The sequence below is a fragment of the Eurypyga helias genome, unplaced genomic scaffold (genome assembly GCF_000690775.1).
Source record: "Eurypyga helias isolate BGI_N326 unplaced genomic scaffold, ASM69077v1 scaffold4972, whole genome shotgun sequence".
NCBI lineage: Eukaryota > Metazoa > Chordata > Aves > Eurypygiformes > Eurypygidae > Eurypyga > Eurypyga helias.
The window spans coordinates 17,756-31,842 of record NW_010236479.1 but is presented as its reverse complement, the minus strand read 5'-3'; the positions used below and the strand labels follow the sequence as shown (position 1 = coordinate 31,842).

The 14,087-nt window shown below is 49.2% G+C and overlaps 1 protein-coding gene across 1 annotated transcript in view; it reads right to left on the bottom strand.

Moving 5' to 3' along the window:
* Window positions 1-694: 694 nt before the first annotated feature.
* KIAA0319L (KIAA0319-like ortholog) overlaps window positions 695-14,087 on the bottom strand; it is a 30,087-nt gene continuing 16,694 nt past the window's right edge. Inside the window, exons 7-20 of the mRNA XM_010147093.1 lie at window positions 13,384-13,476; window positions 12,587-12,719; window positions 11,347-11,575; window positions 10,191-10,314; window positions 9,807-9,939; window positions 8,649-8,797; window positions 8,201-8,352; window positions 7,882-8,020; window positions 7,428-7,587; window positions 5,189-5,331; window positions 4,105-4,227; window positions 3,497-3,587; window positions 3,070-3,161; window positions 695-1,068 (exon numbers count right to left, since the gene is read on the bottom strand). Coding sequence (XP_010145395.1) covers window positions 881-1,068; window positions 3,070-3,161; window positions 3,497-3,587; window positions 4,105-4,227; window positions 5,189-5,331; window positions 7,428-7,587; window positions 7,882-8,020; window positions 8,201-8,352; window positions 8,649-8,797; window positions 9,807-9,939; window positions 10,191-10,314; window positions 11,347-11,575; window positions 12,587-12,719; window positions 13,384-13,476 — 1,949 coding nt within the window. The 3' untranslated portion in view covers window positions 695-880. The remainder of the gene's footprint in view (window positions 1,069-3,069; window positions 3,162-3,496; window positions 3,588-4,104; window positions 4,228-5,188; window positions 5,332-7,427; window positions 7,588-7,881; window positions 8,021-8,200; window positions 8,353-8,648; window positions 8,798-9,806; window positions 9,940-10,190; window positions 10,315-11,346; window positions 11,576-12,586; window positions 12,720-13,383; window positions 13,477-14,087) is intronic.

Genomic DNA, 14,087 nt, shown 5'->3' with positions numbered 1-14,087 from the left:
TCACCCACAGTATATAACTGAGATATGGTTAGTTGGGACTCACGGACGGCTTCTGCCACCCAACAGAAGGTGCTGGGGCCACTGACAACATCTCACAGCTTTGGAGTTAAGCCAGGTACCAAAGGTGGGTGTCCCCCCTGCCCTGGTACCCATCAGGGGAGCTTGCTGCAGCCAATTACCACAGACGGATCAGCTCTTCCCATCTCAGCAGGCACCGTGTCACCAAGGGTCCCCGTGAGAAAAGCCTGACAGTAGTTTAGAACAGCTACAAACCCTGCTCCTACCTGAAAGCTAACGGAGTGTGACTGTAGTGTTTAGATTCCCCCCTCCCCTCCACTCCCAGAGCAGCCAAGTGCACGTGAAAGGACAAATCTAAATTAAACCAGTGTTTAAACCACTAGGGAAGGTGGGAGTAAAAGAAGAAAGCTGTTTGGCAGCAAAAGCAGCCCGTGGTAGGCTCCTGGGGGCAGCTCAGGGCACAGCTCGAAGCACAGCCTTGACCTTCCGTCTCCAAGGAGCTCCCGGTGCAGGGGAGCTGGAAGCCCACGGCCGTTTCCTCCGCTGCAGTCTGAGGTGGGCCAGGAGGGTCCGGGCACATTCACAGTCACACAAGTGGTTCTGTCCTGCTGCTCTCCACACCAGCTCTCTCCTTTTCCGACACTTCATCCGAGGCTCACAGTTGCCTTCTCCTCCTTTTGATTTCCCTTGAAGTTCAAATTCAAGTACAACCAGTTTTAACTGAATGAAAAGAAACTCACAAAAACAATGTTATTGTCTGTGGAACAAGTTAGCAGCGTTGTCCTAATCAAACCGGCCTCCCAAGGCCCACGTAGGACAGGGACGGAGCGGCCTTTCCCGCTGAGCTCCAGCAAAAGGGGAGCTATAGGATCTCCTCCCTCTGGTTCTTGGGTTTGAGCATCACTTGTCCATTGCGCAAGGAACCATTCTGGCTGCGGAGCAGTTTCCCTTTTTCCCGGTCGGGCCACGTGAAGATGGCTTCATCGCTGTCCAGTTCAGACTCCGAGTGCATCAGGCTGGTGTTGAGGACCTGGGCTTTCTGCCTGCCGCCTTCGGAGGAGAGAGATTCCCAGGTTAGGAACACTTTTATTACTGGTCAAGCCCCTCACCTTACTCCATCCCCTCTTCCTGTCACATCAAAGGGGGAGCCCAATCGGGCTTCCCTGTGCCTGTCACTCCTTCAGATGCTGAAGCCAAAACGCTCCCGTTTCAGGGGTCACACAGACACTTCAAGACACAAAGCAAAACAAGCAGGTAGGAAAGCTGTGAGCGTACGTGGGAGCTCTGTCTCCCTGACCTTGCCCAGGGCATTGCCTAGAAAGCTCTCCGAGGGCTAACGGCTGCCGTAAAGAGAACATGCAGGTGTGCAAGGGAAGAGCACTGTGTTCTTACTGCTCTCCCTGCTCCCATCTCTGCTTCTCTTGCCTGCAAGGGAAGAGCTAAATTAGAAGGCTGAACTTAAATTAATGCACAAGGACAGGAGAGAGACGTTTACTGATACTGCCAGCAGAGGAAACATTTAAATTCAGCTTTTCCTTAACGAAGAAATGCAACATCCCCTCTGTTGGCAGGATGCTCCCTGGACTTTTTTTGACCTCAGTCAGCAGCCGGCCTCGGAAGGGGCGAGATGAGTTTAGTTACCAGAGAGCAAACGGCTGAGGCACATTTGCTGCCGACTGCGGAACGACGAGCCCTGTACTTAACAGCAGGGCTCTTCTGCGCCAGGCGGCAGATGGTTTGATTAAAGCAGAGCTGGGTGCTGAGGGAGGAGAAAACACACGTGCTGTTCTTCAAGGGGATCCGTATTTGTGCAGTTGGGACAGCCCGGTTCCCAGAGGAACCGCCTGATCAGCTCTGTCGTGCAGTTGGGACAGCCCGGTTCCCAGCGGAACCGTCTGATCAGCTCTGTCACTGCAATTCCCTCCCAGGCTGCTCTTGGGCACCCTTCACTCTGCTGGAACACCACTCCAGGGGATAACACCAGGATGAGCCATTATTCTCCACTACCAAGTAACGGCCAGGGACAACAGAGCCATTATTCTCCACTACCAAGTAGTGACCGGGGACTATGTTCCACACACAGTTAAGATAACCCCTCCCCTAAACAAAATCAGGGCGCACACTCCGATGTGAAACACGTATTTCGGCAGCTGAAGTGCTCCCTGGCACCTGGGGGGGCTGTGCTTCCCACATACTTCCCACGTCTCCCTCTTTCCTTTTTTTTCCCTGGTCAGACAGCAGGTGACCACAGCTCGGTTCCACAGAAATGCTCCAGCCCAAAACAACTGGGGGATCTTGGTGTAGCCCCTGCCAAGGCCTCTGGAGGACAGGAAAACGCTGGCTAAGAGCACTGGAGACAAGCGACTGCCTTTCTGGAATGGGCCAACAGGCCTGTGGCCACACAGAGCACTGGAGACTTCGTGGGTGTCTCCCCTACCATAAACATCTGCTTCCTGGAAAAAAGAGGATGAGCTAAACTGTGAGACATGGAGCCTGATGCTCACAAGAGCAAGGATGAATAAATTTATGAACAAGTCATTTGGGGTGGGAGAAGACGGGGGCAGAGATAAACGTGTCTCTCCCGTCCGTGCGTGTTTTCAGGCTGCTTTTGGGTGTCCTTTGGCTCTGTCCATCAGTTTAGTGAAATGCCTCGTGAGACTGAATTCGTGCCTTGCTGCAGAGGAAGGCGTTGCATACTGGCAAGAAGCAGACTACCAGCACTGAGCAGGAAGGTTTAAAGCCAGAGAAGAGTCAAGACCCAGTTCCGGGCTTCCTGGATCAGGCTGGTCGCTGCAGAGCTCACACACATCCACTTTCCACTTCTGTGATAGGAAGTGGAGACATCAGGACCAGGCCCGTTTCAGCCCCAGTTTCTAAACCAGAGTTAATTGACTAAACGCCCTGCCTACAGATCTGAAACAAGCTTTTCCGAGACTCGTCTGTCAGTGCTTAACACCACATTTGTCTCACTCGGTGATTTTAAGCCCACTGAGGAAGGGTGTTCTCAGTCAGCGTTCTGGTAACGCTGAGCTCTTCCCTCTCATCTTTTACCTGCTTTGGGGTTCGGCTTTAACTCCAAGCTTTCTTGATCCGTTGCATCCAAAATCTTGTATTTGCTTTTCCTTTTGGATTTTCCTTTCCGTCTAATGGGGAAGAAAAGGAATTAAGAGGCAGGCCGTTTCTAAAAAGCTGGAAGAAAAAACAACTCTGATCTTCAAAGCTAGGGCACTTGCTTATTGCAGATCACATCCCTACCACAATGCAAAACATGAAAAACATTGCTTCAGTTGCATTTACAGGCTAATCCAAACCTTGCTTAAGCGAAGTCAGGGTTCTGGGACTTCAGTGTTTCAGGTGAAACCCCGAGGGGCACAAGCTAACAGCCCAGGGTTAAGCAGAACCTGCTGGGCCAAGGGGTTTGAATCCTTCACCTCCTAAAGCGGCTCTGATACAGCGGGGGTTATGGCCTCAGTCCCACCTCTTGCAACAGCAGATCACCATCCAGGATAAGATTCCACAGGCAACCACAATGACGAAAGATGCAATGATCACATACAGCACGCTCCACTCTGAAAGCAAAACACCCCAGAGAGAAAGACGTTTTGGCACCTCACACAGCTGACAGCGTGCGCGTCAGATGACCGCAGAGGAAGAAAAAGGGAGGCCTGACCCCCTGCAGAACTGGGGGCTCACCGCTACCTCGCCTGTGGAAGCCAGAGGCTGGAGATGCAGCGTGCAGACTTGCTGCACGAGGGCATTTCTCAGCGTGTGTTCATTCAGAAGGTCTGCTTTCCTGCAGCAGGAAAGCCTCCGCAGGGGCACGACAGAAAAGAGGTGTCACTTATACGCAAAGAACGGACTCGACTCCTAGTGAGCGTTCACCAAGAGGGTCTGAGGAGTCGTTTCCCTGTCGAGTATTGCCTGGCCTAGAAGGTGATGAGTAGCAAGACCAGGGCAGGGACTACCTCCCCATGTCAGCAGCATACCAGAGATACCGGGAGAAAGCAGCAGCCCCTCCTCTGCCCACCCTGGCTCTCAAACAGTTTGCTTCCCAAAGCCGGACCATCCCAGGGCGGTTGCACGTACCACAGTTGCTTTCGCCATCGCCCATCTGCACCCTGACGAAGTTCTCCATCCAGAAAGGGTCGCAGACGCATCGCTTGGTGAAGGAGTCGCAGCGACCGTGCTCAGAGCAGTTCAGCTGACACGCTGGGGACCAAAACCAGCAACGTGAGCTCCATAACTCGCACGTGAGGCAAAAAGAAAGACAGCATAGCTCAGCATGGCCAATCCCGTACGCTCTAACTTGAACCTCTTCACTCTTAGCGGTGAGGAGTGCAGCCGTAAGCACCTACGTCTCCTGCCAGATCACCAAGTGCCCCTTCAGTAACGAGGTCACGGACAGAACGTGCTAAGAAAATTTTGCCTAGTAAATCACGATTTTCATATCAAAGTTATGAATTTGTGTACTTTTTAAACAAGATTCTGGTTTTCAAAGCCAAACCCAGCCTGTCAGACGGGCTGCAAGGCACAAACAGCCCCTTTAGAGGGACCAAACAGAACCGGCGTGGCTTTTGAAGGCCATGAAATTGTACGATCGAGAGGCCACGAAAATAATTATTGGACATAATTCTAGTTTAAAATGTCTAACTGATCAGCATGTGACCTTCGTAGGACAGAGCTCAGAAGAAAAACAGCACTAACGTAAACCTGGAAAAACTGACAGAAGGGAAACATTTCCTTCAGACCAAGGCACGTGCCGGAGAGGAAACGAGTAGCTCGCAGCTCCTAAGATCTGTGGTTTTATTGGTTTCGTTACGACACTCATTTCATTGGCTGTATTCCATTAACACTGTAGTTTAGTCTCATAAGTATCAATCTGCTGCTGATTTTGTGAATTCTTACCTTCCCAGCACCAATACAAGTAACCATTTATATGAAGTTGAGTAGTGAATAGTCAGAATCAATCTGTAAAGAACTGGTCAGTGTAGCATAACAGACTTATTTCCTGCTTCCCATTTCCTAACACAGGAATGCTACTGGAGCGAGCGTATGCGTGTGCACACGCAGGTGTACACATGTACGTGTGTGTGTTTTTAGCACACACGAGGCTCCTTACACTTGCAGGCATGTAAAGCTGTTGGCTCACACCACAGTGACTCTTACTTACTGACTGTGTTAATTTCTAGTGCCCGGAAGATGAGGAAGTCTGACTGTTGTTTCCGCAGTTCGTTTTTTAGTGTCCAGGCTACCTCTCGTCCTTTGAATATCTGATGGGGAGGCTGGTTCTGAACAAAAAACACCATCTTCGTGCTGCAAGTCAGACAAAAATGATTATCTGCTGCACCTCCAAACATCAGAGAAAGAGTCATTCTCCCCAGTCTGTCATTAGATGAATTTGTTTGGAATTCCCAATTTATTTGAAGGCCAGGCTTCTGGCTCCATCCTGAAAGCCGTAACAGCAGAACACCCTTCAGGAGACCGGATACATCCGTATTTCCAATGCCAGGGCTGGACTGTTCTTGAGTTTGCTCATGGTTTGCTACTCAAGCCCACCTTTGTGTTCATGCCAAGCGTGCAAACCTCCAAACCCGAAGGTCCTGCCGTGTTCATCATCTCCTCCCTCCCGCACTGTGGGATCCTTAGACCTTACTACATGTGGAACCCGGGGGCTCGTTGCACTGCTCAGCACAGAGCTCCAGATCAGACAGTGCAGGTTTACAGTCTTTTGCAAAGCTTAGTTTAAACGCGCAGAGCGTTACAGCCAGAAAAAAGCGCAGGGGTAGGATGCTGTGTTCTGCATCTTTTATTGCCTTGACTTTATGACAGAAGAACTTGCTCCCCTAGGCCTGCTAACACTGCAGAGCCTTGTGTATCCTTCAGGCTCACACAAGGATGCAGGGACGTTTCAGATTTATCACCACCGGTGAGCCTAGGAGTTACAAGGATACAAGTGTATGTGGAAAAAAACCCAGCAGCTGGGGGAAAAAGTTCTTTTTTAAACAATACAAGTTACTTTGATAGTTGAGGCAAAAGTGGGATCTTAAAGCCATCTGTCAGAAAATAATCTCTGCTCTTTCATAACGCTTTCCACTCTTTCTGTGTGTACTTAATAAACACCAACAGATGAAGCATTAATTACAAGAATCCCTTACTTGCCTTAGTGAAGAACAGTGGCAACTGGGCTGGTCATGGCAGAAACAGAAAGGCAGTATTACAACAGAAAGTGCTGGCTCTTCTGAGCTCTTTAGGTTTGCACGGACAATGAATTCTGATTTTACTGCTAGAGCAGGCAACATGAACACGAAGGAATCGATACGTTACTGAACTCGGGAAAGTCTAAAGCACAGCTGCAGATTTACTGCTGACTTGCTGCATGATTTTAAGCACAACCCTTAAATCTTTCAGTGCTTGACCTACCTTAAAACTATTCCACTTCTATGAAAAACCAAGTGCAATATTGCACTTACTTCAACAGATTACCACTCTGCCCTTGATAAGCTCGTTGCTGTGCCCCTCACAGGCATGTTCATGCACCCTCAAGCACACTGACATAAGGCTGGACTGCTGCTGGCAGGGAGACACGTGCAGCGTTGCTGTGACACTGTGGCAGTGGCTGAAGCTTTCTGCAGAACAGTGAAGTTCCCAGACAAGCCATTTGTGCAGAGGTGGAAAGCTGAACTCCATCAAGGACTTTCAGACCAAAGCGGATGGACAGGATCCAGCGGGGCTGGACCAGCCCTTGTAGGACTTGGTGGTTACTGTACTTGGTGCTGAGCAACGCCCTCCAGGCAGGCAACACGACCCTGGCCTAGAGCCCTGCCTATAAGCAAACTTCCACTTGTTTAGAAGAGACCAGCTGTGGTTTATTGTAAGCCAAATAGCAATCAAACCCAAGTTTTCCTTATCTCTTCAAACAAAATTGACATGGGTTTTCAGTCTTTTATCCTACATTAAGTGAAAGCAGTTGTGTGGGCAGTAAAGCTCATGTAAAACTGCGAACTCGGCTTGCAGGGCTGCTGCTGAGGTGTGGTGCCCGTGTTTCACCCACCTACTCCGCTACCGAGCGCCGCTGTTTGTCCAGTCGTAAGAGACTGTAGAACGCCCTTCAGACAGTCTCCACAATTTGCAAAACCAAATCAGATGAACTCTTATTTTACAGATATGGGGGGCAAAGACATGAGCAGCAGCAAACACCTTTTGAGGACAATGCACTCTCTGGACAGGAAAGATCACCAAGACCTGCTTGGCCTCACACCTTCTCCGACCCCAGCAAGCAGGAATATCTATTTTAAGCAACGTCTCCTCATGTTCCACTTGTCCAATCTGCTTCCCAAGAGAAAACATCCCTTGGTTTACTAAACCCTCAAGCAAGTCTCCCTGCCTGTACACTCACAGACGAACCTTACCTTTGTTCGGTGTACGGCTGGATCTTCTGCACAGTAATGTCCGAGTCGAGCACCCCCAGCAGAACCCCTATTTGTCGGATGAACATGCCCTTCTGCCTCTCCGTCAGCTGGCTGACGTTAACATCCAGAATTATCTCCACAAGGTTGTTTTTCCTAGGATCTAGAGAGAATACAGACAATCTTTAGAACCTCTATTTAAGAGTCTGGGCACAAGGCTTTGAACACAAAGTTAGAGCATCTCGCCATGGGAAGGGATACAGGCCTATGACTTCTGCAGTAACAGTCAGCCCCCAAGAACACCATGGAAATACAACCACATCCCCCAAAATTTTAGACCTTTTACAGTTCTGAGCTGGGCTAGACTACACAGTTTAACCTCCGCACACTGCACCCAGACAGAGGAATTGCGAGCGCCCCGTGGGCAAACGTGGTACAGCCCAAAACCCAGACTCACCGGGTTTGACTTCCACTGTGGTCCTTTCCACGTCGCTCTCTCCTTTGGCGTCTGTTACTCTGAGGTGGAATGTGTAAGTCCCTTCTACCAGATTGGACAGGAGGAGGACAGGATGATGGTCTGAATTATTTAAGACCTCCTGGAAGGCAGAGCAAAATAAGTATCAGGAAACAAAGGACCGAACTAGCACGACAGATCATCACACAGGGATATCGCTAAAGGGTAACAGGTACAACCAGCTTTACATTTCCCCAGGAGCTGTCAGCGCTATCCTGCGCTGACTGTTGATGCTTCAGACTGCTTCAAACAGAAACCTCACCCCAGCTGCAGGGCTCCCCTCGTCCCGTGTCCACAGGTAGCTGACAATTCCCTTATCGTCGGAGGACTTGGATCCATCCAACTCGGCTGTATTTGTGGGCAAGGTGATGACAACGTTACCAGCAATCTTTGCAACCGGCGGCTTGTTTATCTCTAAGCAAGGAAAGCAGGTGGAGAAAAATCTGGTAATGCACGAATAAAACTACTGCATTAGAGCTTCACTGTACCCCAGAAATCCCCACCTAACCATGGGGGAAGGGAAGGGAAATTATGTACTGCGGGATTCAGCTGAAGATACTCTTCCTCCAGAAAAGGGTAGAGCTCTGACCCAAAGAAGGCCATTTCAGTGCTCTCCACCTCATTCCTCACCCATTCCTTATTCTCAGCGTGATGCTGACTGCTCAGAGACAACCTGCACCTCGGGCAGCTCAGCACGGGGCTGGACATACCTTCTTTGACAATGACGTTGACTGAGCTTTGGCTCTGCAAGTTCCTCTCATCTTTCACTGTCAGAGTAAACTTGTAGGTGCCAACTTGAAGGCCTGTTACGGTGGCAATGCTGCTGTTGGCGTTCTCTAGCTTGACACCATCTGGACCCCTAAACAAAGCACGAGAGGATCGGTTTAAACTCTGCGCAGACCACGGGAGCTAGCCCCATGCCAAACAGGAGGCTCAAGCTCTGACTTTAAGGGGAAGCAAACAGCCATTTGCCTGGAAATAAAAAGCCCATGACATAAAGCAACATTATTTTCTCCAGTTACAGCAAGATAATCAAAAGAGTAAGCACAGCAGTTTAATAGAAGTGAAGGAAAACAAAAGGTTTATTCTCTGCTTCCCATCAGCAGGCGGTGCCCGGTTCTTCCTGGGAAGTCAGGCTTCAGTACACGTAGTGGTTGTTGGGGAAGACAAACATCATAGTAATCAATGTTCCCCACCTCCTCCTTTCTCTTAGCTTTCAGTGCTGAACAGCCAAAGTACAGTCTGGGACATCCCTTGGGTCAGCTGTCCTGGCTGTACCCCCTCCCAGCACCTCCCCACCCCCAGGCTACCGGTGAGGGGGGAATGTTGGAGAGACAGCCTTGATGCTGTGCAGTGCTGCTCCACAGTAGCCAAAACACCCGTGTGTTATCCACGCCTTTCCAGCCACCAATGCAAAGCACAGCCCTACGAGGGCTGCTATGGGGACAATTAACTCCATCCCAGCCAGACCCGGTACGGAAGGGAAGCACAGCAGTGAGAACACCGCTGCAGGCAAACACGCTGCAAAAGCACCACGTCAGCAGGCCCTGCTGCCGTGCAGTGACAAGTGTTGGTCTCTTCGTAAGACCAAGATCACATTACACTGCTCCAGCTAGAACGTGGCCACTCTCCTTTACATGCCACAGCCACACGGGGAATGGGAATCAGACCTAGAGATTAAGGCAAAGCGATTTCTAGTGTTCAAACCAAACTTTACCTCTCTCCAATTAAACATAAATTCTCGTCTCACTCTAGTCACTGGTGAAGCTGGCCAGGCCGCTGTGACCAGGATTTAACACAAGGGAGGTACATCTTGTTTTCAACGAAAGACACAGATATTGGCATAACAACAGGAAGATGACACACACCGTGTTTTTTCCCAGAGAAAGGAGACTATTTTCTGGTCATCTGAGCTCTTGCTGCCATCTAGAGTAGTGCTGTCCACAGGAAGAGTTAATTCTTTATCCGGACCAGCATCCGCCTTTGGGGGCTTATTGTTCTCTGAAAAAGGATTGCAATGCTTTTCATACACATGCCATAAAAGGTGGAGCTTAAAACCCCAGGGTTAGGAGTTTCTCCATCATCCCTACTGTATTTCTTGCCTGTTATCTCCACCCTGTACTCAGAGAAAGTGATGTTAAAAGCAGTTAAGAGTTCAGGTCAGCATTGCATTCACACAAGTACGCTGACAGACTGATGCCCACCTCTAACCCCTGGAACGGAAGTGGCAAAAGCAGCCGAAGGCAGCTTACCTGGCTGGACTATCACAGTGACCTCTGCAGTGGACTGGTGCCCGGCAGAATCAGTCACTATTAGCTGGTAAGTGTAATCACCTTCTTGCAACGCAGAGAGCTGTAAGACTGGTGTCCTCACCCCCTTTGAGAAAACATATTCACATATTAAGAAGAATCCTTACACAGATGATGACAGACCAGAAGCCTCTGCTTCTAAAACAATCATCATGAGCAGATTCCAGGAGCTTATTAACAACTCCTGCTCATTAACAACTCCTGAAGTCTGTGCCACTTCAGCATGCAAGGCACTTACAGCTGAATTTATGCACAGCAACAAGGACACTGTTGTGGAACATAACAGCGAGACCTTTTGAGACTCAGCAACTCCACAAAACCTCTGGGGAGCCCCGTGCAAACCAAACACACTGTGAAACTGATTCACAGGCTTTCTTATTCCATATATCTAACAGCGGTAATAACCTTTAAAAGAAAAATATGACATGGAAACAATTTCCAGCTTTCACTGTTTAGGACTGAGGAGTGTCTGGCCAGGATCAGCAAAGTCCAGGCACCAAGGTTCAACTCCAAAGATCCTGTCCGTTGTGTTTGCCCAGTGTAGGAAACGCATGACCTGGCACAACATGTTACCCTGTACATCTAAATGCCACCCTGACAGTTACCTAAAAGCTGTCACAGTCTGGCTGCACACCCGCAGAGAGCACTCAGACATCCCTCTTCTATCACCGCTGATTTAGCTATCGCTGATGTTCTGAGAAGTCAACAACTGAACCCAATTCTCCAGCAGCCACAGAGGTTACAGTGAGAGACAAGGGTGTGACCAAGATGTGCCGAGACCTCTCATATGTGACATCTGACTCCAAAGCCATGGTAGTCCCATCTCCCTCAGTCCTCCACCCTTGAGCAGTATTTAAAACTGCACTGCTCAAGAAAGGAAACAGGATGTCTGTGAAAAGCTGTGGCTAGACTGGTGCACCAGCTCAGCCCTAAGCCAATACCAGATTCATGAGCATTTCGTCCGAAGCGTATATTTACCATCGCATGCTTGCTCTGTAGGGTTATAAGAAACACTTGTAACGGTTAAAAAATGGTTTGATGACAGGAAAAAAGCCAGCTAGTGAACAATCCAGGCTGAGTACTGGAGACCTGCACTGACCTGCATCTCCATCACCTTCCCTTTGCTGTTAGGGCTGAGCAGCCACTCGTAGCTGACAATGCTGTGATCGTCAGTGCTCTGGTTCCCGTAGAGGGTGATGGAGTTCTGAGGCAAGGTGATCACTTGGTTTGGGCCTGCATTTGCTACTGGAGGATAATCCACTGCTTTGTTGACAGTCAGGCTGGCAGTGGTGGAGTTGCTGGCACCATCTGAGTCCACTACTGTTAGACTGGAGAGAAAAAAGGTGAAAGCAGTGAGGAGTCATGATTATCAGAGCTAAATGCAAAACCCTGGCTGGAGTTAAATGAAATGCAGAGTAAGAATTGGAAACAAGACACATTTTTTCAGGGGGAAAAAACTCCCACCTAACAATGGTTTGAGGCAACTGTGCTTTTTCTGAATAGGAACTTCCCTGACCACCCGATTATCAGCCTCAAAGCAATGCAAGAAATCAAGTTAGGCTCATCTCTCACTTGAAATCCATCAGCCAGATCCAAGATGAAACCGTGCTGGTAAAAGATCATCAGCTTCACAGACAGCTGCGATGGAGAAGACACGGAGTACAACGCTGCCTCCCAACAGGAGATGTTCCTTGACACGGACACAGAAGTCCGTTACGAACCCACAGCTGGCCGGAACGCAGCATGTCTCCTCAGGTAGGTTCATACCACAACACACAACTGCGTTTCACTAATCTAGATCTAAACATCAACTGCTTAAGAGGAAAACAGTGTTCAGTGCTAGACACTCGGGTGTATTTTATTTTAAATAGAACTGCTGATGCAGTGCATGGACATGGCACCAAGGAAAACATCCAGGACAAACGTTAAACTCAGCTCCTTTCTATGCCTCATGTACTTGCAGAAAATCATTAGGCCTCGCTCACTTATCTGGGACAAACACACTGCACTGAAAGGCTGGATTTAGAGACTGCATTTCTTCCTAAGCCTTTACCCAAACAGTTTAGATCTGACATTTCAAGAGACATTTTGTAGCTCTTGCAGACCCTAAGTTCCCTGCTGCCATCGTCTTGAACCAGTGCTACAGCTTAGGAATAAAAAGTAGCTGGATAGATTATCTTTTCTGAAGTGCAAAGCTATGAAACTACCTGGAACTGCAGGAGTGGAGAGAGAGTGTACATCATAAAACAGTTCTCTCCCTGTCGTTTTGTTGGGTTTTTTTAAACCAGACTAACACTGCAGGGTCTTCTGCATTTTACTCTTAAGGGATGAGAACCCACCTGAACGTGTAATTCCCAGGTACAAGGTTGGTCAGCGTCAATACGGCAATGTCACTGGAAACCTTCTCCTCCCGCAAAGGGCCCTTCAGTTCCTCCCAGTGATAGCTGACAATTTTATCATCGTCAGTGCTTTCTGTTTCAATTACAGAAGAAAATGCACATATAAGGAGTTGGAAAATGCCGCTTCACAAACCCCAGATGTTCACTTCCCCTCTTCAGTGCTAGGCTTAGTGGGCAAAAGCAGTTTTGGTCCAAGCCCAGAGGTCAGATATGCTCAGCTACCCAACCTCTGCGCTCTCCTCTACCCTGTTTCACAGGTACTCAAATACTCCTAATCCCAGGTTTGTATGTGTACCAGGGGAAGACAAAAACCAACCCAAAACGTTAACAAAATAATACTAGTTGTGGGTAAGTCAATCTGAATGGATTTAAAGAAACTCCTGAAGAGCTCCCGTGCAGGCCAGGATCAGTAAGGGGGAGTGTTAGTGAGCTCACACGCATGAAGCTTAAGGCAAGAGGCCAGTACTTTTGACTGGTTAGTAATTTTTTGTAATTCTAAGCAGCAACCTCTAGAGCTTTTCTTTTTCTAGGGGATTGGCCCTTCAAAAGGAAACAGAGAGGTGCCATCGTGTGCGTATTCCCCTCTCCTGGCAAAAGAGGCTGATTTTTTCCACTAAAGTGTGTTTGAGAGTGTCACAGCCAGCCCCTCCCAAGCTCTACCCAAAGGGCCGGCCCAGAACCAAACACACAGAAAGCAGGCTTGCTAGTCTGCCCCGTTTAAAACCGCAGGTACTCACGGCTGCCATCGATCACAGTTGAAATGGTTGGCAGTGAAATCTCCTGGAACTGGGGGGACACGATGGCAACAGGAGGCTGATTCACCCGAGGCTCTGCAACAACCACCGAGCTGTTACGATCACATCTACAGGCAGATCACAATAAAGAACCCTGGCCCAGGAACCCCACAAAACTACTCTGCCTTTGCGCACCAGGAGTAGCAAGCAGAACACATCCTCTTCCCTCTCCCCAGCTCTCTCTGCCTCCTCCGTCCTGCAGCAAGCGAGTTCAGGACTTCCAACTGCTGTGCCAGAAGCTCGCAGACAGCCAGTGATCAGACTGACCGCAGAGAACTGCTCAATCGAGGACAGCGATTTGTGCTTTCAGCGAGTTACACACCAACGCGGGGAAACGCCGCTAACAAAAGGGCTTTAGAAAGGTCAGGAGGTGAACTGCCACGCGAGCGCTCTGCAAATGGCTGCACTGCATCACGTCTCCCATACTGGGTCAAGCATTCAGGCACAGACCATTCTCACAGAGCAGCACCTACAGCTTCTTGCCAAAGTTTGGCTGCTGCTCTGAAAAATGAATGATTTTGATGCCCGCTGCCAGCTGCAGAGTCACTGCTTATAAGGAAATGATCAGCAACAGCACCCAAAAGGCCAGCCACACACTCTTGCTAATTTAGGGAGTGCAAGAGCACTTCTTTGTCCACAAAGGTTTG